Genomic DNA, 27,392 nt, shown 5'->3' with positions numbered 1-27,392 from the left:
CATAGCTTGGTATAACTCTGTCTGGCCTGCAGTTTTATAACACAGCAAATTACACAAAAGGTGGCAATAGGATTACCAGCATGTTAAGCTAACTGGGGAGTGAAATCCCATGGAAAGCTTTAATCCTGCCAATGTAAGAAAGCATCTTTGACTTCTTGGAGGAGAAAGAGGAGAGAAAATGCTTACTTGAAAAAGCACTTTAAGCAGGTAAACCTAGCAGTGTGAGGCATAGAAGTAGGCTAAAGCATGAGTTCATGATGCAAATGGATCACTCACTGGATGACTCTCTCAGGATGTACCAAATCCTATTATACACAGTTCAACTTATTTTCCCTGCAAGCTGGAGAAGCAAATTTACATCATCCCAGAAAATGCTAGAAGACACAGCTTCAGGAGCACTTTTTTTTTTTTCCCCTTAGATTTATACAGGATTTCCTTTAAAGAAAAAAAAATCAACAAAAAAAATACAACCCACCAAAACAAAAAAAGCCAAACTCTTGCCATTCTTACGGAAAGGTCCTTCTGGAACACACTTACCTCAATTTTGTCTGTCTGCTTTCTGACATTCCCTGGTATAGCAAGCAGGGTCCAATTAGCACTGGATAGAAGGCAGCACATGCGTAGTCTCAGCTTTCACAAAGTGGATTTTTTAATCAGACCAGTTAAATGCAATCTACAATTTTGTTTTGTTCGCATACACTAAAAAGACCTCTGGAATATTTCAGTTTAACTGCTTGACAACTGCTCTCAGCTAGAGCAAAGTGACATAACACACACGGTGCTCATCAATAAACACTGCACGAGTATTTAAAAAAAGTGGAAGTTTATTCATCTTTGAATGGCTCAAATAGCAAAGAAAAGGACAGGGTAAGGCATCAGCCGAGACAAGTTTCGTATGTCTGGTGGCTTCATAACACCTCAGCTCCCAGCAGACAGACTCCAAAGCAAAGTCACAATGTTAGTGGTTAGACTCCCTGGCTAAGTAGACCAAAATGAGTACACAGGAAGATGATGTCTGGCTCATTTGCCATAGTTACATGAGTAACTTTAATTCTGCACTTGGCAGTCTACTAACACACATACAAAATTCCTACTGATAAATATTTAACGTGACAAAGATAACTTCTAAGACTTGAGCCCCTAGAATGTCCGTTAGCACGAAAGTTAAATATTTGTTACCTAGTTTGCTTGAGCACATTTTAAACTGTCAGTTATAGGCTTACACATGTATAAAAAGTGTAAGTTTGTGGAATTGATCCAGCCCACCTGGCCCCAGAGGAGTCCAAAACCCTCAAACCTTCTGGTATATTTTTAGTTAAGATGCAGCACACTCACTCATCACGTGCAGGTATTCCTGCTATTCTGAAGCAACTGAGGCAGTACATTTTGTTTGGGGATTTTGGATGTCCACGGTAAATGTTTCTGTATTGTAAAAGCATCTTTGATTGTTTAATATCAACATTAACTAGAAAAAGTAGCTACAATGTTCCCCATTTTAAAATCAACATAAAGTAGACTAAACAGTACAAAACCTGCAGCGAGCTTCAGCATAACACACTGTGTTCCTGCAGCTGAGTGTCAGGAGCACAAAAGAAATTAACCGATGGCACTGGAATTTCCCAGACAACATCTTAACTCAAAACACAGCAGCGCTACTGAATCAGCTCCACCCCACCCTACTCCAGGGAGTTTAAACCCAAGGAACACCTAGACAAACATCTACTCGCACAGGGAAGCTTCAAGGTATCAGTACGTTAAGTTCTAAGCAGCCATTCCAGGCTCGGATGTGCCACAGGCTTTTGACTTCCATCTTACACGTATTCTGACCTTTCAGCTATAAGATGCCATATAGTTCACCAAGCTACAGATGACTGAATATGCTCTGTATTATTCACAAAACCATAGGATGGCACACATCTGAAGAACAGACACCGCTAGCAGACAGCTAGTTAGCGAGATCATTCCTGGAACTGCACTCTGCTGAGAGGGCAGGCTCGCACTGATGCGCAGGGAGAGTCTCCATGCAACAAGCTGAAAATACACCCTTGACTAAGCAACCTGCTGCTTTAGGTTTTAAAATTAAGGCATGTTCAAATGCTTCAATGTAGAAGATTACATCACTCTTGTAGGTTAATCAGGTAATGCGGAGCCACGTAGAATTTTCCTCAGCATAACTGTTGGCATGTACATTATTCTTTCCTGCTTTGCACAACTCCATGGCAAAACCACCTCCTGTTAGGTATCACGTTCACAACTGGAATTTTCAAGGCAACGAAAGACAAAGTGACAATTATCAATGATAAAAAAGTATGCTTTACAAGAAACCACAAAGTAATATTTCCCCCCATTTACTAATAAAGAAAAGACTCCCCATGAAACACTACATTCAGAAGAAATGTGAGAAGGTAGGCGATCATGAAATGGTTTGCTTCTCTTGAAGCCACATCAATCTTTTTCAGTGAATTTGACTTTCAGTGCAGCTCCAATTCATGCTTTTAGTGGTACATTACAATTTCCAACATGTTAGAGTAATTTCAGTCACTTGAGCCTTCAATGGCATGCTGATAAATTATGGTTTTTTATTAGTATGGTCAAAGTAGGAAAGGAATTCGGGGTTTTGATTATAAAATGCAACATCTTTCTCTGATCCTCTTAGCTAGGCTTTTTCTTTTCTTCTTTCCATTCTTCTCTTTGCTGTCCTCCATTTTTCTGGCTCTAATTTCTCTCATCAAATCAAAAAACACCTGGAAAAGATGGAAGAACGTAAATGCCAAAACACCATCAGACCCCTGAGTTACTTCAGGTTATCACTGATGACATCTACTTCTGGTGGTGAGAATACAATCAGTTACACATCATCAGTCTGAGCAAACAAAGACTAACCCAACAAATCTCTCACTGGTTTTCAAGGCCAAGTTCAAGTGATGCACATCTGCTTCTTTCATGGTACCTGTAGCTCAATTAGCTTCTGCTGTTTGCTTATGAACCCTGTCAGAAGAATTAAAGCAAGACTCATATCGCTATCTGGGGTTTTATTTTTGCCCCCATTTCCTATCCACATCTTACATCTTACCCTGAGGAGACTCAGGGAAATCAGTTTACATTTTGAGACTATTCAGTGATGAACTGCAAAGATTGAAGCACTGCTACCATTAGTTCTAGTAGCACACACTAAACATTTCACAGTCACTGTGCCCCATGATGCAAATCTAAACAAAAAGTGCAGAAAAAATGAATTAGCATTCCCTTTACACACGGGTTATCAACCATACAACTACATAAGCTATTTTCAGATTAGGTATCTCAAAGTGTGCATAAACTTCGTTATTATCAAGTAGGAAACAGAAGTTGGAGACGTATCAGTGACTCATTTACGAGAGGAAAGATTGTAAGCTAAGGCCTATGACAGGAGCCTTAAATTACTTCATTCATTAAGACAATCTTGCCTTAGAGAGGGCTACAGAAAAGAACTGTTTCATCTTTGTTATCATAGGAGATCATTTGAACAGTTCTAAAACTTCTCCACCAGGAAGACTCCCCTCCTGATCTGTCAGGGGGCTTGATCCATTTCTATGCAGCACAGACAGTGCAAGGACTGAAAATCTCTTCTGTAAGAACACAGCAGGTATTTTTATCTGCAATCACACTAATCTCTACTGACTGCAGCAAAAGCATGAACTTCCATTACAGAGGATATGAGGAAAATCAATGCAACTATGTGTCTCCATCAAAAAATACAAGTGCCTTTAGGATACTACACGTTGAAATTGCTTGCTTTACGTAAACCTCTATTAATGGTAAGCTGCAACTGTCAGCTTGCTTAAGCCTGGCACTGTATCACAGCATCTGGGATACGTAACCTAGTGTGAGAAAATCTTCCTTTGCTTACTGTTGTTACCAGAGTGAGTGAAAGCTCAAGCCCACCCTTCTGGAACTTAGAAAAGAACATTTTTTTATAGAATACTAACGTAAGTTCATATAATTAACCCTGTAACTTCAGATGCTTTAAGAAAACAAGTAACTAATACCTGGTATTCACTAGGGCCAACAAAGCCTCCTTGGGAGCAGCCCTGCGGAGGACTTCAGGGTTTTGGTAGATAAAAAACCTAACAGGAGTCAGCAGTGTGTGTCAGCTTGCAGCCCAGAAGGCCAATGGTATCTCCTGGGCTGCATCAAAAGAGGAGTGGCCAGCAGAGTGAGGGTGCCTTCCTACTCTGCTCTTGTGAGACCCCATCTTGAGCACCACATCCAGGTCTGGGGCCCACAGCTCAAGAAAGATGTGGACATTTTGATACAGGTCCAGAGGGAGGCCATGAAGACGATCAAAGGGCCGGAGCATCTCTCTGAGGAAAAGAGGTTAAAGAAGCTGGCTTCTTATTCAGCCTAGAGAAGAGACGGATCGGGGGAGAACTCACTGTGGCCTTTCAATACTTAAAGGGAGCTTATGAACAGGAGGGCAATCAACTTTTTGCATGGGCAGGCAGCGGTAGGACAAGGAGGAATGGTTTTAAACTAAAAGAAGGAAGAAGGATTAGATATCAGGGAGAAATTTTTTAACCAGAGGGTGATGAGGTGCTGGAAAAGGTTGCCCAGAGAAGTTGCAGATGCCCAATCCCTGGAGGTGTTCACAGCCACTTTGGATGGGCAGCCTCACCTAGTGCCCGATCTAACGGCTGGCAAACCTGCCTGTAGGAAGGGGATGGGAACCACATGATCTTTGAGGTCCCTTCCAACCCAAGCCATTCTATGACTCATTTACAGATCTTCAGATCAGAACTCTATGTAATACATATCAATCTGGGTCCGTAATGCCACCTGTTCCAAAAAGAAGCCTTGAGCTCTTCAGTAGCCTATCATGTGAATGCAAAAGTTATTGGCTATGTATCTTAAAAATATTCACTTTTGCCCCCCTGCTGCTAAAGGGTGATGAAACAGATTTGGACGACCTCAGAATTTCTGCAAGACTGAAACAGGTGGATGTTAATTGCAATTATGCACTAAAACTAAAAGCAACTGAACTGCTCTACATTTAATTGACTTAATGTTCCCTGCAGAACAGCATGACATTTTTACTTTAGCACTGAACAATCCATTTGTTCACAATGACAACTGGCAGATGACAACAGCAAAGTTTAAGTTATTGCAAAACAGTACTCCTATTACTGCTTTATGCTTCAACTACTCATATGTAAGCATCTACATTAGAAAATTTCTGGGTCATCAAGTCTATCAAGAGGTCTGAAAGAAAAAAATCTGCACTTCAAACTAAGCTTCTCACTTTTGCCAGATACCTATTACTTTTTCAGTCTACAAGGCTGCCAGCTATTCCAACTGCTGTGTTTCAAGAAGTCCTGCCTTCTCAAGATGCAAGTGAAATACTTAGAGCTCATCAGTAATTTATCATCTTTGTGCTTTCTTATGACCTTCTGATCCAGGCTTTATCCCAAAAAGCTCTGGAGGCACTTCTGGGCCATTTAGAACCTAAAAGAGTAAATCCATTCTTCATCGACACAACACACAGGCACGTGGTTAGACAAGGGTAGACAGGATTCCAATCCCTCCCTTGGTTTTCTAAGCCATTTTATTCCTCAGACAGCATTCTCACTGTCTAGAAGCAGTTTTATCTTCCAGTTACAGAAAACACAAGAAGACAAGGCTAATACAATTGCCTCAGTAACTTTTTAACAATAAAAGGTCTTGTCTAATGACTTAACCCATCACAGTTTAGGATGTGATAACTTGCTATGCCTAATGCACGCTCACCGTTTCATATTAAGCAACTCAGTCACACACTCATCACAAGCTACAGGAGAAAAGCATTTGTTTTAAGATCCCCCCCCCCCAAGTAAAGAGGCTAAAATAACTTGAACGTGTAGGCTATGACCCATAGAAGACAAATGTAAAGTAAAAACTGACAGAGATTGTTTTATTATTAGGTGAGTTACGAGGCAAGTCATTACCTTGTCAACATTGGCTCGTGTTTTTGCAGAAGTTTCCACATAGTTAACATTCCACTGGTCAGCTCTGTTTTTTGCTTCTTCTATAGAAACTTGCCTTTTATCTTCCAAATCTGATTTGTTACCTACTAGCAAAAAAGGAACATTCTCATCTTCTTTTACTCTTAAGATCTGCTCCCTAGAGAAAAATAGAAAAGCAAAAAATAAATTACTTTATGGAGTATTTTCTGGAGTACTGTTCTTAGAACACAAGAATAAGAATGCAGATTTAAACACTCCTCCATCCTTTTCCTTTTATACTCGCTCACTCTTTTTATGAAGCTTACATAGCAGCAACATCTTAAACCAAGACAGACTGTTGGTTTTCCAGGAAGATGAATCAGTAACAGATTAAGCAAAGTTGAACAGGTGAGAATTTAAACTAATAAAGTTCTCCTTTTATTAAAGATATTACTTGACACTATTTCTCACTGCATTTTATTATTATTAGCAATCACATTTTTTAATATACCCAGACTACATTCTTACACTCGACTTTTTTTTTTGTGCCACTTTTAAAGCTGATGAAATTAAGTAATTAGGTAGTAAGCTTAACAAGAGAAAAATCTCCTTTCAGGAATCTTTCTGAAGTCACTTATATGCAGCCCCTACAAAGACCTTAATGCAGTTATAAGCCAGCGTAAGGATAACAAGTTGCACATACATCAGATGTTTAAGGAAAGATCCTGTCTGAACCACTCCAATGAAGAGTTTAAATTTATAAACAGAGCCAAGTACTACAAATGCTTTGGTACATCCATCTGAAGAACACTGCTCCTGGAAGACAAGCATTCTCTCTTTTGCCTCAGAAAGCTGTACAAAGTTAGCAATGACATTCAGCCCTCCATCGTGGAACAGTTTCTGAAGATCAACAAGAAGCACAAAGAACCACATTCCCTTTTCTGGCTGAGGTGAAGCCTATTAGCAGATTTCATGTGGAACAGAAAGAAAGTGGGAAGAGTCAACTGATCCTGTAACTATCCTTTGTTTGGGCACACATCAGAATCCTCTTGTTGGTGTGAGATGATTTCCTTTTTGTAGCATTTAGTTTTGTTGAGTTAGTTTCTCTCTTCTTTTAAACCAACAGATATGCATTGGAGGCAGCCTGTAACACCACATTCATCTCTCAGACGTAATTAAAGTAACATTCCTTCCCTCCCTGCTAAATAGAGCAAGTGTTGCACCTGTGCTTGCAGATATTAAGTAGCTTGAATAGCCAGTGGATTAGGATGAGTGAAAACACCAGGATTCAGTGCAACAATGACAGAATCCGTTAGAATAAGACTTTCAGATAAAAGACTAGATATACCAGATTGAAGCCTAAGACTTAAATTCTCTGCAGCCTCTTCTCAAAGCAAGAACACATTTTATCAAATCGCCTTTCAAACATTTAAAAATGTAGTCCTAGCAGATGTGCCTTCTATTGGAAAAAAAATTACCTAAAAGAACGATGGCATTTCAGAGCCCCCTGGAAAACCCATGGAAGATAGCAATAGGGAACAGCTCTGCTGATGCCACTCAAGGAGAACGAAATTCTATGGAAACACTAAAATGTCCAAATTCTTCTTTAGTCATTTTCTTTTGCATCCGTCTCTTAAGTGGTATCATCTCAGGCTAGTCAACAATGCCAAAGGTATTTTAACTGAACCTTTCAGGAGACACAGGGTATTTTTACACAGAGCAGGAAGAATACATTGTTATGGGGCCTATTTTAGCACTTAGGCTTCAGTAGTTTCAAAAACAACTTGAAAAGCACTTTAAGAATTGTACTGGGCAGAGTTTTAATCTCTGCATCAAAGGGCTTCTTTTTCTTCCACTTCTTTCCTGTTTCAGCATACATACTGTCAACACTCACCCTGGCTCAAAAAACAGGACTTCTTTCTAGATTCACAGAAGACGGAAGAGGGCCTCTGAAGAAGCCATTTTGCACTACAGAGCTCAGCCATACTAAGCAGCCCTCCAGGACTGCCATAAGTAGCATAAGCCTGTAAACGAGTCTGGGCTCCTCTCTCCCTCTTTAAAGACACAAATACATACACTCACATACTGAGAAAAAGAAACTAAGAAAACAAACACACACCAGAAGGGGACAAGCTTTCTTTCTCCCCTCTGCATAACTCCTCCTCCACCCTTACAGAAGATTTTAAATGTATTCTATACTTAGTCCTAATTAACCTGAGCTATGATAACATCTCTAAGAACGCTTATTTCAACGAGATGCAGATCATTTCCTTTTACATTATCGCCTTCCAATTTTGCTTAACTTTGAACTGCTAAAATTTTGGGGGAGTGGTGACTTTTTTTACTGTAATATTATATAGCAATGAGATTTTTTTCTTTGTAGATACGTGGAGGGATGAGTGTTTTAAACAGGCTCTCAAGCAAATTTAAATACACATAATATGATGCTGTCCAAATCTCTTACCATTACAAGGGTCTTAATACCTTGCATGCTTGAAAAACACTTGAAAAATAAAGAAAACAACTGGCCTATTAAATCCTCATCCACACCTAGTTGACAAAGGAGAGAGGCCGTGGATGTGATACAAAGATTTTATTAAAGCCTTTGACTCTGCCTTCCTCTGTACCCTCCTGCAGAAGCTAGCAGCCATGCTTTGGACAGGTACACTCTTTGCTGGCTGAATAAAACTGGTTGGAGGGCCAGGCCCAGAGTGGTGGTGAATGGAGCTAAATCCAACTGGCGACCAGAATGAGTGACGTTCCAGAGCAGTCAGTGCTGGAGCCAGCCTTGTTTAATGTCTTTATTAACAATCTGGACAAGAAGATCGAGTGCACCCACAGTAAGTTTGCAGATGACATCAAGCTGGGAGGAAGAGTTGATCTTCCTGAGAGCTGGAAGGCGCCACAGAGGTGGCTGGATGAGCTGAGGCCTATCGCATGAGATCGAAAAGACCAGGTCCAGCATTTCAGTAACAGTAATCCCATGCATCACTACAGACCTGGAGCAGAGTGGCTGGCAAAAGCCACATGGGCCAAAAGGATTCAAGCATGTTAGCTGACAGCTGGCTGAATATGAACAAGCAGTGTGCGCCCAGGTGGCCAAGAAATCAGTGGCATCTGGCTTGTAACAGATAGTGCAGACAGCAGCATTAGGAGATGGCTGTCCATCAGTACTCAGCACTGGAGAGGCTGCCTATTCACAAACATGATTCTTTGCACTGTAGTGTAAGTGTAAAGCAACACTGATTTACAAAAGGCATCTGCTCTGTTGCAGTCATCTCTCTGGCATTCAGAAGCAGAGCAGCAAAGATATCTGAAGCGGCACAAAGATAATAAAGGTATGGTTAGGCATCTATTCAAGGTAACGTGACTACAGTCATCTATTCTGGACTACCAATGATACTGCAAAAAAAAAAAAAAACGGTAAGAACCTCACTATAATTACAATAACTTGCCTTGTAACCTACCTGAAATCTGCAGTAGCTGCAAATGACTCCAGCTCTGTAATAGAGAAAACGCAAAGAAAGCCTTCTCCACTTCGGAAGTAGTTGTCTCTAATTGCAGCATAGTCCTCCTGCCCTGCTGTGTCCAATATATCAATTTGCACCTCTTCCCCATCCAGAACCACCTTTTTCCTGTAGCTGTCAGCTTTGGTGGGCTCATAATCTTCTACAAACTAGAACCAAAAATGTTACTGTTTGAAAACCAGGTCTGCGCAGGGCAAATGCATCTATTTTCTTTATGGATATAACAAACATTTCACATGATCACAATAATAAGTAAGCCCATGTATTCAGACTACATGAAATACTCAAGTTATTCAACATAGCTAAAAGCAGGCTCCCCATCAACCCAAACCACTGACGGGATTGTATTTTTTTCAGCCATTACAAGGAAATTTTAAAAGGAACTGAAAAACATCAGTGGCCGTGCACCAAGTGTCTACTTTTGGTTAAGCACAGCATCTGGCTGCATTTCATTATAGTGTCAGACATTTCTGAGTATATTTAGTATTGATTTTTAAGGGACACCGAAGGCACAGCTTCCATTTCTTAGTCAAAAAGAATGACTTTCACTGACAGAAAAAGGCATATTTACATATTGACGGGTGTCTCTAAAGGAAAAAACTCAGAATTTCAAAGTCAGTTTGGGTTGGAGGGGACCTTAAAAAGCCCACCTGTTCCAATCCCCACGCTGAGGGCAGGGACACCTCCCAGTAAACTAGGTTGCCCGTGGCCCCATTCAACCTGGCCTTGAACACTTGCAGGGATGAGGTGCCCACACTCTGGACAGCCTGTGCCAGTGCAAAAATATTTGTGCTCAATTTAATAGTTGACATTTGTACATCATATACATTCATTAGACCTTTCCAGAAAATAACTGTGCCAATTAATGCTTAAGTAAGAACACTACATAACAGACGTCACACGGGATAATTTAGAGGGGACATTCTTACCTCATCATACATAAACTGTAGTGTTAAAGCAGATTTTCCTACACCACCACTTCCCACCATGATGACTTTATGTAAAGCCAGCGAATTCTGCCCCTTAGGCTTATTTGCTGCCATCTTTGGATTACAGAAAATTCACAGGTATAAAACGAAAACCTAGAAGAAAAAATATCACTTCATTAGTTCTCCCCTTCCCACTGCAGTGCTTTAAATGCATTCATTTCAAATCCCTGCACAGCTCAGATTTAGAGATATTTAGGTTTCAGTTCTGTTACCTTCACTGAAAACCACTTCTTACTGGAAATCATTCTGCAAATTACAACAAGCTCATCATTCTTTTTTTTGGTGGCAAGAAAGCCATCACCATCTGCAGAGGGCACAGGTTCACAGCATCCAACAACAATTAGGGAGAAAGATTTACATTTTGGTACGTGATGGTTTCTGTTACAGACATGGCATTTGGCAGGAATTCCTCTTAGTTTACTAAGAAAGAATTGTGGAAAGGAAACCACAGTGAGTCAAGACAAGAAAGCGTGAGATATGACAGCTGCAGGGAAAAAAACCAGACATTTGAAGGAATTTCCAGCTCAAATAGCAGGCACTGGGACTACAGTAGCATCAACAAGGATTGGTTTCGTGCACTTTTCAGAGAAAACCAGGCAACTGTGTCATTTCAATCCTAAAAACAACCTGTTTCTGCAGGTCAATCAGGAACTGAAAGAACAATCTAGTTGAGGCAGAGTGCAAAGAATCAACTTGTCTCTGCAGACTACAAACACAGTTACCCAACGTGCTACAACAGCTCTTCTAGTCCCACAGCTGCTGGGTCAAACACAGTCTGCACCTCAGCAATGTTATGGGGCTCTGTCACAGTTCATTCCCACACACGCTCTAATGTGTGTGTGCACGTATACAGGAAATAATCCCGTCAGATTTGGGGTTTTCTGTTTTTAAATCACATGGTTTTTAGCAGAACCCCAGCTGTTCTCATCCCTCACCTTCCTTTCATTCCTTCCCTATCCCAATAACAGCATTACTGTATTTGTGTTTAAAGGAAGGCAAAACATTCTGTCTTAAAAACGCAAGAAAGTCTGCACAGATTTACAAGAATGCTTAAAATCTCTTCAGCATCCCCTTCCTCCAGTGATTAAGGTCAAAAGCTCTAATGTCCAAAATGACTTCTGTGTTACAGAGGATGTAAATACACATCTACAACAGCAACAGAACCAAACAGTTGACAAGAAAGCTCAGAAAGCACTCACATGGCAACGCAGGTTACACACAGAACCATCAGACAATAACAGCTCACTAATAAGATGCCTTTACTTCTGACAGTCTCACACTAAAATTACGTTCTGCACTGTGAATCACCATTGTGTGCAAATCAAACAACTGGAACATCAAGAACAACAATTTCCTTGAAACTTGCACCAAAGCCCTTAGCTGAGAACATGTTTTTGTCAGCAGTGAGGCACGTACATAGAAAAGCATGCTGACTGAAATGTCATTAAAGACTGAACCAATCCTTCCTGCAATTAAAGATAAACACAGAAGAAATCTACATGAAGAACTCTGGATCACAACAGTAACGCTGCCTATTACGCTGTCAAAGAACTCTGAAAATGCATTGAATGGCTTAAATTGTTTCTTCCAAAAGGGTTATCCAAGTGAAATGAGCACGAATGAGCTGCTGCTCTAATTACAGACACGTAGCAGAGAAACATAACTAACGTTACATTACAGTTTGTTTTTTTTTAAAGGAGCACAAGAACAAAACAAAACTGGCTTTTGGTCATTGAAGCTTAAGAAGAACCACTGCTTGCTTTTTACTCAAGAGGGAGCATGAGAACATGAAAATAACTCCAAGCTGGGTACATTTTCAACCCGCTACAGCACATTTTGAACTACTCCATATCGTTCTGCTTTTGCATTTTTCTCTAGAGAGAAAAGAACGTATACCAAAAGTTGTGCCTTTCTTTGTAACATGTGTTTCATACAAATAATACGTAGAAGCACTTCTCTGAACCAGCAACTGATAAGAGCTAGTTTTGACAAGTTTACATTGCAATAAATACCCTTGGATGCACAAATACTGAAGCACCAGCACACACAGGTATGGCCACACCAATTCTACTGAGCAACAAACAGAGCATTCTTCCACATGAACATCAACAGTGCAGGAAATTCAAATGAGTTCAGCAGGACCGCTGTCAGATGTGTCTCTGCAAGATCAATACCACCACTTGCTCTAATATATGAGTCACGTTTCACCGTAACACTTGTTGTAAATTAACCTGTAATCTTTAGGTAGACTGATCAATGGGAATGTTCCTATTCTATGAGAAGCTCCAATTCAGCCAGCAGGATTCCAGCATACAATTAGCTGCCACTTGTTCTCTGTCCAGCTGACAAACTGCTTTCAAAACAGAAAGATCCTTATAAGCAGTCAAGTTAGTGAAGATGCTTCTTTCCACTGAACGTTCTTCTAAGATCTTGTGGCAGGCGATCATTTTCAGAAGCCCTGATAACATCTTTTCAAAGAAGCATAAGAGACAAAGTGAAAGAAAAACTCAGAATTAAGAAAAACCTGACCCAACCAGTCATCAGGACATCAATAACCATCAGTGGACAGCATCCCAGTGAGATATCAAAGAGAGCTGCACTTCATGCTACTCCATTTCAAATCTGACAGATAAGCTTGTCACCAATACTCCACCCCACTTGGCGGTGGGAGGAGGCTCAGTGAGGTCAGTTTGCTTTCAAGTTCTTCACAATCCAACAAAGATACAAGACTGGCAAATTCAGGCCTGCTGAATGGGAAAGTAGAAAAGACCAAGAAATAAGCTACAAACTGAGCAGGATTCTATGCAAGCGGCATTCAATCCAGAGACTGCCCTACAGCACATACAGCACTTGAGAGAACGCAGACCTCAGAAGTGATGTTACTGCCACATACCCCTACCTCTTCCAGTCTGCCTTTTAAAGCAAAGTGGATCATAGCTTCCAATTTTAACAGTAAAGTATGCAAGATGCAAAGCAAATTTTCCTATCCTTAATTCATGTAGCCTTCTTTGCGTTCATAAAAAAATACAAGTTTTGTTCATATCTGTTTTCTTGGTTGTTCTACTCTGACAAAACTGGCAGAGCGTGGCAGGAATGCTGTTGTGTGTAGGTCAAAAAAGCACACTTTCATATTTTGTTGTAGTGCGATTTATTTTTTCCATCTTGACACTAAAAAACTGTTCTGAGTTCCAAAGACAAACAGGCTGACCTGCAGCAGAGCCCCACGTTACGACACAGCAGCGGAGCTCACAGAGATAAGCAGGGTGTTGTCAATAGCTGTGTAATCCATCCATACAGGTCAGCTGTTTACCACACCCACTGGTAATCCCCACCCAGCAATAAAGCTGATGAGATATACCAGTTTATTTTTAAACAGTTCTTTGCGTAGTCTAACAAGTCATAGGAGAAGTGAAAGCTTAACTGGCTCGACAGTGTACTCCCGTATCTTCACTTGAAGGGCGAGAGCTGTCTAACCACCACCATGGATCTCTCCTCACCTATGCTGCAGATAAGCTCCTAGGAACTGCCCTTCACAACATGTACGAGCACAGAAATGCACAAACAGATGCGTCTCAGTGGCTGCTCAGCTGAAGAGAGTTCTGCAAACCCCTACAGCTGCTCATTATCTGCATGCAGACAAGTGCTCACCCCAGTTCTGTGCTCCTTCTCATGGCAGGCTTCCAGCTGGAGCCAGGATCATTGATGTAGACCACGTTAGGGTGGGCTTAGATTACAGACGAACTGAAGGAGAAGCAACTAGAATTCGTGTTAGCATCAGCCACAAAGTCCAGCTGCAGAAATATATTCCAAAGGATGAAGAGTAGGGAGAAAAACAACCTAAGATCACTCGGCTTAGCAAAAGGAACTTGTAGCTGGATGTGTAAAATGTGTCTCTCTCAAGCGACCAGCAGCTACCTGTCGTAATGCTAACTCTCCCAGAGCTGCACACCTTGCACAGCAGGCCCTCTGTTGAAGAAGCACTGTGTGCCCACTGGATCTAAACATGGCAGGCAGCTCCAGCCACCAGAGGAACAGACAGGAGAGTGTTCCTGTAGAAGGACCCGAACAAGGAAGCTAAGTGTGTTTGCATCACGTTAAATCTTGTATAAAGTCTTGAAGCATGGAGCAGCTATCCAGATTCACAAGCACAAGTAGGACGATGAGGTACCAGTACAATTAGAGGTTTTCAACTCCAGGGACAAGATTAAATGGCCAGATATCTTTGCAAATGTCTGACAGTGGAAAAAAAAACAAGTAGTAATTTCTGATCTCCCCGCTGCAAGTGTCTGTCATCCAAATTCTCAGATTCTCTTTGGAAATTAATTCTTACAGAATAATGTGCTCCAAAACAACTATGCAAAGCATTCTTACAGATGTGCAAACATGGCCGACTGTGTACCAGCTTAAATAAATGGCTGTCTAGCTCACATTGCATCTTTTCCTTCACAAGGAGCACTGATACAGATCTCTCTTCAGCTAGCAGCAAATACACAGCAAATTTAGTGAACAATCAGACCCAAGGCATCTACTCCTGCCAGAATGTACCTGACCCTGGCCAACAATCCAAAAATTAAGGAAGAGTAGATCAGATGATCAGTTGGCCTGATTTTCAAGGGAAACTGACTAAAAGGGGTCAAGAAGTTACGCTGTGCATTTTGATCCCTCTGGAGTCTCATGAACGCAATCTCAAAGAGCGCAGACCAGGGAAGGAGAAACATTACACTAAGTCACGTCATCACAGGCACGAATTCAGCTGGCAATTTCTGCAGTGCTGTACATAAGGCTGAATGCAGGCTTTGTGAAAATGCACTTGTCCTTAACAGGAGAACTTTCATTTGCTGCAGGCATTTGTGTGAAGGAGACTGGTTCAACACAGCTCTGTGTTTGAAGATAATTGGTACCGTTAGCATACTAGATTCCAGTTAATAAGAAGGGATAGTGGTGTCTTCCTTCAACTACAAAACAGTTTCTTACTATTAGTAGTTTTATAGCCTTCATAACGCTGTGACATCAAAACTGAACTCCAATTCCTTTGCTTCTGTTCTCTTTAAGGGAAAATTATGTGAAGATTTGCAGGATGGTAACATTAAGTTTATTACCCTCTCACTTCTATGATGAGCACTGGGGACTGTTTCACATAGAGAGCATCAATAACAACTTACACGTCACAGCACCTGATTTTGGTGTTTTCCCACCCATTCCTCTAAAATTCAACAGATTTGGAGGAACACAAGTGATTCCACTGAAATACACGAGCTATGGGTATGATATCAAGAACTACAATTAGAATGCTTTGCCTGGAATACCTCCCGAAAGGCAAAATATTTACCAATTGCTTACTGAACAATAATAATGGAAACCTATGATCTCCTGAACTAATGTCTCTTTTCTAAACTAAGACCTATTATTATGTCATTATGTACTTTAAGCGTCGTTTAAAGTATCACATCAGAAACATTAGCTGTAACTTCTTTATTTCCTTCTAAAGTGAAAATCGACTGCGACTCAACAGTCCTAAAGTAAATGTCAATATTGTCCAGTTTCTCAAATTCTCCTGCAAAGTGACTCACAAATCTGTTGTTTCATATGCCTTACAAGTGACAAAAGTTCAGATTCTGGGGAAAAAACAGAAAAGCAATGATAAAAAAGACTGAATATATTTCATTTCCCTAGGGACCATCAAGAAATTTAGTCTTATTTATTATTAAAACATCACGCTTTCATCCAGTTACTTCGTTTCTTATCGAGTCCAGTAGCTTCAGCTCAGTTAACAGCAGCAAAATCACACTTCAAAACGAATGGGTCAAAAAAGGATCAAGCACTGACTAGGGTACTGGATGCAGATCATCTGGAAGACAACTCAGGAATGACTGAGATATTCCTGCAACAAAATTGTTCCTTGACAAGGAAGGAGGCAAATCCAGGCAAACAGAGCCTAGTCAGTCATCCCTCCCAACAGCTGGTTGCAATTACAATATTCAAACCACATCAGCAGAAACACCCCACGACCTAGGAACAGGCAAGACACATGAGGATGTAGCACACTGCCAGCTGTTTTAAGACCTGGAGAGCAAGGAGTCTTTTTAGGTTAGATCAGCATTACTCTAATAAGCAACACCCCATGTCTCGAGTTTGATTTGTGTTTTTATTGCAGTTTAAACATGCAACATCTGTTCAGCTCAGCACAAAGTAACGTCAGTATCGTATTAAGGTGGAACAAGTACTTCAAAAATTAAATCATCACTCTAAACTCTTAGCAGCAGCTTAAAGAAAGAGGAAATCAAACTCAATTTTTCTATCAAACCCTGGAAATCACTAGCTCCATTAGACAAAAAAGAGGTATTCCGAGCCTGTACCTCAGAAGAAGTTAGAAACACTGCCACAATAAGTCCTCTCCTAAAAATAATCCTTTGACACAAACTGAGAATTTGGATTCAATTTCCCACGACTTCAACGAGCAGCCAAACCATATTCAAGTTTCAGTAAGAACCCTTCTTTCCAAAGCTGCCTAATGCTCACCATAAGAGGCACGAATCTCCCCCACACCCACAAAACAAACCTACTGAGGTTCCTAATACTTCTACTAAGGACAGTGAAGAACAGAAAACTGATTTCAGATCAATCTCTCAGGAGTAGGAAACATCCTCAGGCAAGAGACCTGTATTTCCCAGCTTCCAGATAGCTTAGAGCTGTAACTACACTCAGACACTGAAAACAGGAGAGTCAACTTCATTATCGACAACTCCTCATCAAGTAATGAGGCCCAATCCATTCCAAAAATTATACCGGGCTGCTATAGAGAACAGCAGCCCCTCACATGGCAGCAGCACTATGCTTAAAGGCATCACCACACGCATCCAGATCCCCCCAAGCAGTCACTCAACCACAAGCAGGCAGTGACCAAGCTCACAGCCCTGCTGCAGCCAAGGCTCCCACCAGGCCTTGCTGCCAGCTTTGGCCACAGCTGGGAATTGAGCAGCAGCTTCTACAATGAGACTAGATATGCACACCACATCTCTGAACTTCAGCATTTTGTTCCCAAAATCCCTCTAGGCATCCTGCAAGTAGATTTCTCAGGAGGCATCTCCATAAACACTCCTTGAAACCGATATGGAACGGCACAGAAAAGCCTTGATGGACTGAACAGCAGAAACATTCTGGAACACAATCAAATTTTAAACCTTCCAGAGTACTGAAAATGAACAAGCTGTATCACCATCCACATAAACTGCTAACAAAACACACAAATGAACCCAACCGCACGGCTGCAGCGCTGCTATGTATGACCAGTATTCCCATCCTCACCTTTCTGACAGCACTGATGTTAGAAACAACTAGGTGAGAAAGCAGCTCAGAAGTCTGTCTGGACAAAAGCCAACCTCCACAGGCTTTAGGACAGATCTAAACAAGCTTGCTGGCACCAATCACAGATGAGAAAACACGCACAAGGGAAAAGCTGGACTGTTTGCTCCAGCCTACAAACATCGCTGAAGAACAATGCAAGTGTTACAGGGTTCCTCAGCTATTCAGCACCTGCTGAAGATTCCTCATCTTCTATAAGCTATGTAATGGTTACCATGGAACATCTGGAATAGTTTACTTGGACAGATCCAAAGATCAGAGGGAAAAAAAGCAGACTCAAGCCTAGCTGAAACCTAAGAGCAGGCTTGTTTTCATACTACAATTGAAGTTACGCTGTGAAGTAATTTTAGTAAAATACATATTTACAACAGAGTCCAGTTCAGTACCTGGCTGGTACCCTATTCCAATCACTGAGGGAACATGAAATATAAATGCCCTGCCTTCCCTTAGAATCTCCAGTGCTGGCAAAGACCTCCAAGACCTCATCTGCTAGTCCAACCACACACCCACCAACAATATTCCCCCATATAAGCCATGTTCCTAAGCACTACATCTAAATGTTTCTTGAGTGCTCCCAGGGACAGTAACTCACCCATCTCCCTGAGCAGCCCTTTCCAGCATCTTACCACTCTTTCAGAGAAGAAACTTATCCTAATTTTTCCTGAACCTCCCCTGGCACAACTTGAGGCCCCCCTTCTAGTCCTATCACTAATTACACAAGGGAAGAGGCTGACCTCCACCCCCCACCACCTCCCTTCATGTATCTGTAAAGAGTGCTATGGTCTCCCTCCTCTTCTCCAGACTGAACAATCCCAGCTCCCTCAGCTGCTCCTCACAAGACCTGTGCTCCTGACCCTTCATCAGCTTCACTGCTCTTCTCTGGACACACTCCAGGGCCTCAATGTCTTTCTTGCAGTGAGGGACCTCAACGTGAACACGGCACTCCACGTGCAGCCTCACCAGTGGATGTTCCTTCCCTGCAACAGTGTTTGTGAGACCTGTCAGGAGGTCATTTTTTGGCTACCTGGGCAATACAAACCCACACTTTTGTGTGTTTAATTTGGAGTATTAAGGTATTTGTTCTGATATAATTTAATTTACCATAAGAACAGCTTAAACTGTAACAGCAGTCATGGTACAAGACTGCACAGACATTTTGCTAACTAGGCTCTTACACTCATCCATGCTATGGTTAGAGAACTTGCAGAGGTTAATCCAGGAAAGACGATGCACAAGATTTCCTAGCATAAGCAAGAACTAAGGAGGAAGAAACGGGTAAGACTGAAGAGGGGGACGTAAAGAGAAGCAGCTTTCCATACCAAATACTTGTAATTAAGTATCTCAACAGAAGTCAATTTTCAATCATGGGAGACACTATGTAGAACAGCTGCTAATACTGAACTGTACTCAGCATTTCCACAGCGAATAAAGACAACTTTTCCCACCTTGAGATAAACATAAGTGATAAGGCATAGCCTACATGGATAGATTTTACTAACAGAATCAACAACTGAAGGCCAACCAAGGGAAACACTTAGTGAGCATCGTTCGATTAATGCCACCCAAAACACACGAGCCAGGGGTATTTTCACCCTGCATTTCAGGTGCAATCAAGCGTGCTAAAAAGACAAGATTTTGACTGGGACAAGTCAATACATCATACACACTTGCAAAGAACTGCTGCTTTTCAGCTATTCTGGAAAGCAAAAATGGAGTTCTCTCGAAGGCACCACGCCAGAATTTGCAGCATGAACACTACACTTTGAAAAGCAGTTAAAGAGCTCTGCTTCGGGAAGTTGCTCACAGCATGTTCAGTACTTTTTAAAAAGCTTTTTTTTTCCCAACCATATTTCAAAAGAAATCTCAAATCACAACAGTGTGCCTTTCTTGTCCTTGTACATTTACCCTTCAATATCTATTGAATGTATTTTAAAAAGATTTAAATGCAAGCATTTTGACTTGGCGTGACAAAGTAAAGTGTTTAAACAAAGTCTGAAGAAAGCTTCTAAGAGATGTATTTGAAATATACAGGTTTGCTAGCACGGGTCCATAAATACACATTTTCTCTAACATAAGTATCGCATTCGTTGTTAACAATCCAGTACTTCTTTATTCAGATGTTCATTTTCTAGAAAAAGTAGTTATCAGTACAGCCTTTTTTAAGGCCAAAAAAGACAATGTGAAATCCCCACTTACTAAGCCTGATGCTCCAGCCAGCTTCACTGCTCTCTAGGCAGAAAAGTCAACTTGATAAACAGAAGTCTTGAAACAAGTGGCACCTGCAAGAAGCAAGTTTCCTCGTGGAAAGCTGTGCCAGCACACCAGCCAAACTGAACCGAACAAAAGAAGAGTATGCTGCATTTTGCATTTCAAGACTCCACATTCCTTCTACTCCTCCAAGGAATCATCCAGCTGCAGTAAATAAGTGTCACTGGTGAAATCCGACTTGGCAAAATAAGTAACTTCAGTCCTTTCCTGGCTTGGTCACATGTGGTATCACTCATTTACAAACATGCACATATTCTTTCCTGATGATACAGTAAAAGCGTTAATTTTGCAGCCATATTTTCTTCAGTATCTTCTCCCCCTCCTGTTAACTCTCCACACTGAGCAACTTGCTCTTCCTAAAATCCTGATCGTTTTTCTGTTTTATTCATGGCAGAAGGATTTGATCTGCATGACTCAAAGAGACAAGTTTGCAAACACACGAGGACTTGCAATTAACCTTTTGAGCAGGTGATTCAAATACAAAGCAGTTACAGACCTGATGCTGCATGTTAATCCAGCATTCACGAAGTTGAAACACCACTGAGTCTGATCCCTTCCAATTATAGATATCGTTTATTCTACAACTATTAGGTCTACCATTTGAAAACTCAGCAAGAATCCATCCAGTAGATTTAAAAGACCCAACTAATTGCTTTTTGGTCGATATTGCTTGCCAGTTGTATGACACACGGCAGCTAATGGCTATTTAACATATCACAAAACACTCAGCCACTAGAAATACAGCGTCTGGTTCATGAACTTCTTATGAAGTTTTAAGTATTCAGGTCAATTTGCCACTTTCCACACAAAGTGCCAGTGTAGAATTAATTTTGCAGTCACATCCCAAATTCGAGAAACCTTAGAAAAGCCACCAGTGAAGATGGTATATACCTCTACGTATGGGTCTCAGGCTCTCTTCCTCAGGTCAGCCACACAACATTAAAGGTACATGGCATTCCAGTAGCAGCCACAGGCTATACCCAGCCTATTTTCAAGGTCAGCCTTTCCAGAGAAGTACCAGAGAAGTCTGCCTATGGTGAAATCTGGTATCTTCATCTACATTTAACCAAATTAATTCTACACACGTTGCAACACTAAACACTGCCCGAGTTTGAATTGCATCTCCTTGAACTTGTAAATTCCAGTCGGCACTATGTGACCTAATATCCTCTCAATACAGCACAGCGTAATATAGGATTTCCCCTGGCCTGAAAAACCTTCACTACTGCCGACTCACAAAAACATTGTACTTCTAGCTGATCATTTGAATGCTTTCAATTCAGCTGCAGTAATCTCCAATAGTGTCAGGTCTGCAGAGTCAGAATCTAACTCCACAGCCTTTTTCCTTAATACACATACAGGCTGAATATTGCCCAAACTCTGGACAAGCTTCTTGTGTTATAACTCACTCCTGTCATTGCCAGATAGCAGCCAGCAGGAAGGACCTAAATCTGGAACAGGACAAAAACACTTCCCTGAAAATCTTTCCTTCAAATTGCTGACAAATCCAAGAGTAACTACAGCAGCCTGAGTTAGCCATAGCCTTTTCAGTGCTGTATTATGTTGTACCTCACTGCTCACATTTCTGTTAAACATAAAACACCAGCATTTGGTTACAAAATTGTTTCTCCTTCAGTTTCTCCTCCAATAACTACTTCTTCCTCAGTTTGTTAAAAACAAACAAAAAACAACTTAGAAAGACTACAATACAAAACTTTGTTTGTCAAACAGAAGATTATTTTCTTCCAGTTGGCCAAACTGCAGACAAAATCACTTGTGCTAATATCGTTTCACAATGTTCTTCAAAATACTCAAACTGTGCATGCTGCACATGTGAGCTCATTTCTAACTTCTATGTCTTATACAGAATGTCTTTACTGGATAATTTCATTCTTCTACCCCTTTTGACTCCTAAAGCTGTTAAGCACAAACACTTGCAAGACAGAAAATAAAACAGATGTTGGTTAACCTTCATTCAATTTAAAAGCAGAACACAGTCACATAAGCTTTCCTCCTACAAAAGTTCCACATGCACCAAGTCAACAATTACCTGGCAAGACCAAGTATGTTAACAGGCTAGCAAAGTTTCCCAAAAGCAAAGCAAACAAAGCCACCATCAAAAACAAAACCACAGGACTCTCCCAAGCTATTTGTATCATAAAAAAAAAAAAGAAAAAGCAGTTCATATCCCAGTCTCTGGTAGCTGAACAAAGAGCTGCTGAGAAACAGCAGCATTCTGGTGATCAGTGATTGCCCTACAAAATTATTTTTAGGTGTAACTGTGACCATAAACCCACCAGTAAAGCTAATAACTATAGATGCCCACTCAAAGTTTGTGGCTGACAGGAAGCCAGTTGCATGGTAATACACGGATAGGTTTGTGTAAAATACTTTGTGCATCACCACCTGTGGGCCTCGCACATCATCCATCTACAGCTCACAACCCACCTAGTTCTGAACGCAGGCAATGCTGGTTAGCAATGTCTGCATAGGGTCCTTAGAGATGGTGAAGACGCGCTGGTTAAAAGCAGGCTTCTTCTTTCTTCAAAGCGGTAGCAGCAGGGTAAACAGCAGAGATCACAACTTAAGATCTAAGTTGTTATCACAACAAGATTTAAACAAGAAGACTGAGATATAACTTGAATTAAGGTTTAGAACACAACGCTGCCAAGTCCAAAGGGCAGCAACAGCTCCAGCCCACAGCCACGACTGCAAGACAAGTTCTTCTCTGAAAGAGTGCAGCAGCTGAAAGACATCATTCAGGTAACTTTTTAAGTATCCCTGAAATAAATGCCACTGTATTTCTAAATGGATTGTTCTAAAAATGGTTCCTTACGTCGCACTATAGTTAAAACTAAATTAGTAATGACACAAACCAAAGTAGTAATTCAGACTAGCAGCTTTCTTACACCTATTATTGTTCTTACTGCAATCTTCAATTAACAGGGAAAAACAATCCAGTAATACCATTTTATGCATCTCAACAAGTCGCACTGCACATCTTCCTTCTCTGGTACTCCAAAACATCACAGACCACACAATTTCACTACTGAAGTTATATGCAGATGTCCCTTTTCACTGCAACACGAAGTTCTTAATAATTTTAGAAGGTGCACTTGCTCAAAAGAAAGCCATTTCTGGTCCTTAGCCCAAAAGCACCTGCTCTTCAAATTCTGAATGACCACGCAGCCCAAAATCCAGACTCTCGTGCTTTCTTCCCAGGCTAAGTTCTTTTGTGTTATTATATACCATAACTGCAGTGCATATGAATGAGCTGGAATCTCACGGCCATTATGCCTGATCAGCAGCAGGGAAAAAATACACAACAGGAGCAGGAAGAAAGGAGGCTTTAGCAATTCAAACTCACACAGACTAGTGCTGCACCACTGATATTGCAGCATGAATTTCCTTAGCTAAAAAAAACCCAAAAGATGTATTATACAGTTAAAAAGCAGTGACCATTTCAAAAATGTAGAAGTCAGAGGATTGAAGGTACAAGAAGGTCCAATGAGCCACTGGTGATGGCCACACAGGACCAGTCACTGAAGCACTGCAATGAACTCTCAAGTTAGCTGTTGTTAAGTACAGATTTTGACCTTATAGAAACCAGATGTTAGAATGTGTGATTTAAAGCATTATTCCTTAAAATCCAAGAAACCTGGTGCTCGGAATGAAGTTTAATTTGCACGTTATATGCAAAAGGGGAATTAAGTGGTCAACTGCCTAAAAACTGTGTAAAAAGGTACTATCCTACCAAAAAAAGCTCAGCCACACAGTAATTACTTTTATTCAGGTCCTGAATTTGCTTACTTTGACCTCTGCAGTAATGCTGATATAGTTAAGAACAAGCTTCTCACACCCATGCTTCAAGTTGAGCCTTCATGCCCCTCATCTCAAACACTCTCCATGGCACCACTTGACAAGCCAGCAGTGCCTCCAACGTGACAGACATCACTGGGCACACTGCACTGCTCAGTAATGCTGCTTTCCTGTCTGTACCAGTTACTTCATTTTGAAGTCTGAAATAAATTCCATAGGGAAAGGTATGGAATTTGTTAATTCCAGCTAAACAAATGCCCTTTAAGGAGAGCACACGTCTACTGTGCCACGCTGGATACCAGACTACCCTGCTACAGGCTTGAAATGCCAGGTTAGCTTTCCTCTGTGCTGCTGGATGTGCTTCATTCAAGAGGAGAACTAGCAAAAGGACAACACAGTGCATAGATGGCTTTCCTTGTTTTGAGTAGGACCTCCACGTTTGGAAGAATTCCATGTTTACCACACTCTACTTAATGTTGATGGAAACATTTCTGCTTGCCTACATGTGGGTGTTACACATAAGTATTCTCAGACAGCGGGAGACAAGAATCAGAGTTAAAGATTGAGTCTAACAGTGACACAGAAGAGGACAAGAGGACTTTGGAGTAAAACGATGCATGAAGCAGGGCCTGAGTGCATGGCAGCTCCTTGCTACCCACCTACTAAGCACAGGTGCAAAGCTCCTTTGCAGAACCACATGTTTTTAATTTCCAGAAGTACTCATTTGGTCATACAGTGCATTTACATGCCAGTTTTTAATGAAATTGTGTGGGCCACTCTGCACCAAGCATTCCCACAGTGACGCATCAAATGATGAGGTAATAAACTTTCTGTTGGAGAAAACAATACAGCGTATTAAATGAGCTGTACGGGTAGGAATTTCATCTATAATGTAATCACTTGAACTAAGGAGCCAATATCACAGAATAAGCATCATCTATTCCACTAGGTAATGACTGCTGAGTTACTATACAACCCACTCTGTCTTGTGTGTGCTACCTTTTCTGCATCCTTGGCTCCCCTCTGTATTACCATTATAAACTGCATACAGCATAGCTTCTTTTGAATTCTCTACAGTGACTTTTTCATTATACTTCCTCTTTACATTGTCTACCATCTCCTACACACCTGTTTCTCCATCTTTCCCCTTTGTGCACAGCACACCATTCTATGCCCCAGCGGTGCTGGGGATTTTGATGACGCCAAACTAATCCTAACCAAACATTAGCAATAATGACTAAGTCACCCTATGTGCAACCAATTCTCTTTCATCAAGAAGTTCTAGAGCAGCATTACTTAGCTTATATGGCATTTCTTTCCCATCTGCATCCACCCCTAAGTCCAGTACTGTTTTGTTTGTTTCTGTAGGAAGTTCTAAAATAGATTTTACTGTTGTGGAAAGCTCCTAAGACTCAGCCTTCTTGCCCAGCCCTTTGGATACATGGGTTCACGCCTACCAAAAATCCTGGACACACTGCAGTGACCACCAACAAACCCTTGGTTGGCAGGTGCTCGCTCCAACTCCAACTTGTTAAGGAAACGTGCTAAGAAGCAAAACAGGATTTAACAATTCCTTGGTCTGTCTGCAAACCAGATTTGCTCCAATTTAAGGGACTCTGAGCTCTTCACATCCACAAGGACTGGACACTTCAGATTCCACATACTTCACCAGTAACATTTCACAACTATCCTGAGCTGGTTTTCTGCAACAGGTAGAATAACAACATATAACAATTTCTTCCCTTAGAAATTCATACAACATTTTGCAGAATGTCCAGTAGATTTGCACTAATTATACCAACTGTTCTATTTCCTTCCTTCATCACATCCATTCTTCATTACAAAGGAAAGAGCCTTAAAACAGCCACCTGGTAATTGAATGTGTGATGTGGGCAGGTTGTAATGTATTCATTAGAATACTGTCACTAGCATACCAAACTGCCTCGTTCACTTAAAACACATCTCAATTTAGATTCTAAGTAATTCCGATAGCTGGGAGGTACTAGGAGTTCACTGGAATTTGGCTGTAAACACTCCTGAGGGGGTGAGGAGCTTCCTGCCCAGAACACACCACGCATGGGATCAGTAGCTTACTCCCAGGCCCACCATATCCTATAGCACCCTCCTGGTTGCAAAACAAACAAACCTAATCAAGGAGCTACAAGAATTTTTTTCTTTATACAATTATTTTTTTCTCCAATTGAGAAGCTGCAGGGCAAACAATGCTGGTGGCAACTAGCCGAGATGTTTGCCTCAACAACTTTTTATGTAACAAGACGCCATACCTATATTACTGTTTGAGACTCCCAGTGACTGGAATACACCAGGTTCTAAGCTGGAACATCCTCTGCTTCAGCAATTTTATCCTCCAAGTCAGATGCACTCGAAATCTAACAGGAGTAAAGGCTCACCGTGGACAGAACATTCCTGTTTCAGGGAAACCCCCTTTAAAGATATTTGCAAGGATGTCGATGTATGGCTTAGTGGTGGTTAAGAACACAACTGTATTTAGAGAAGTAAACCTGGCTGTGGTCTGCCATTCAGTAACACAGCATGTTTAACCCCACAACTGACTTCTCATGCAGAGGTCTGGATGCTTTTTGGACTGTTCTGTGTGAGATCAAGCCACTTTATTTTTAAATTTTTATCACTTGAATGTCGGTGGGAAAAGAAAACAACAAAAAAGCTTAACTCTCACGAGCATGGATGAAAGGGATTAAACCCTGCAGCAAGAACCTATAGATTACACAGCCCTTCCATGAATGCTCGCAAGTTCCCAGAACCCAAATATTGAGCTATTAGATGAGTAAGCAGGCTAAGAAGAGGTAAAGCTTAGGGTCACTTCGAGCCAGGGAACCAACGAGTGCTTTCTGCCAGGGCAGCACAGCGATGCCACAAGGCAGACACGCGGCTCGGACGCAGACATCTCCACGGGTGACTCCAGGGGCGGACACGGCCCACTTCACACCTTCATTCCGAAAGACGCTCAACCAGAGGGAAGGCGTGGGAGCCACCAGTCGCCACTAAAATCCCCAACTCCCGATCAACCCGAGGAGCCGAGAGCCGCCTTGATTTGGGGAACTCGCTCCGCACCTTTTGTCTGGCAGAAAGCCGCCTCTCCCGGCCCTCACAGCGCTCCTCCCGACGCCCCCAGCCGCAGGGCGGCAACACGAGCCGAGCACCCGCAGCACCCGGCGGCCCCCAGGCCTCTCCCCACGGCCGCGCCGAGCCCAAGAGGACGCAGCTGAGGGGCCGGGCCGCGGCGCTCCCCCGCCGCCGCTAGGAACAGGCGCCGGCCCCTACCGGACCGCAGCTCCCCCCACCCTTCCCGTTCGCTTCTCCCGGCTCACCTGCGGCCGGGCTGCCCGCCGGAGGAGCGAGTGAGGCGGGCGGGGCCGGGCGGGGCGCGGAGCGGAGCCCTGGCACCGCCCCCGCGCTCGGCCAGCGGCGGGACGAGGGGCGGGGCCGGG

General features: G+C 41.8%; 1 protein-coding gene across 3 annotated transcripts; it reads right to left on the bottom strand.

Annotated features, from left to right (window-relative positions):
* Positions 1 to 806: 806 nt before the first annotated feature.
* RALA (RAS like proto-oncogene A) lies at positions 807 to 27,392 on the bottom strand. Of its 3 annotated transcripts, none has more exons than XM_052699032.1 (5): positions 27,273 to 27,392; positions 10,414 to 10,566; positions 9,425 to 9,633; positions 5,961 to 6,135; positions 807 to 2,744 (listed from the first exon to the last, which is right to left on the bottom strand). In XM_052699032.1, exons 2-5 carry the CDS (start codon positions 10,525 to 10,527, stop codon positions 2,622 to 2,624), a joined length of 621 nt encoding a protein of 206 aa, XP_052554992.1. In that variant the 5' UTR covers positions 10,528 to 10,566; positions 27,273 to 27,392; the 3' UTR covers positions 807 to 2,621. The 3 variants fall into 3 exon arrangements, with proteins under 3 accessions (XP_052554992.1, XP_052554993.1, XP_052554991.1); XM_052699033.1 differs by lacking the exon at positions 27,273 to 27,392 and adding an exon at positions 27,016 to 27,119; XM_052699031.1 differs by lacking the exon at positions 27,273 to 27,392 and adding an exon at positions 25,380 to 25,607.

Source organism: Tympanuchus pallidicinctus, unplaced genomic scaffold (genome assembly GCF_026119805.1).
Source record: "Tympanuchus pallidicinctus isolate F22 unplaced genomic scaffold, pur_lepc_1.0 scaffold34, whole genome shotgun sequence".
Classification (NCBI taxonomy): Eukaryota; Metazoa; Chordata; class Aves; order Galliformes; family Phasianidae; genus Tympanuchus; species Tympanuchus pallidicinctus.
This window is presented reverse-complemented; position numbering and strand designations above follow the sequence as displayed.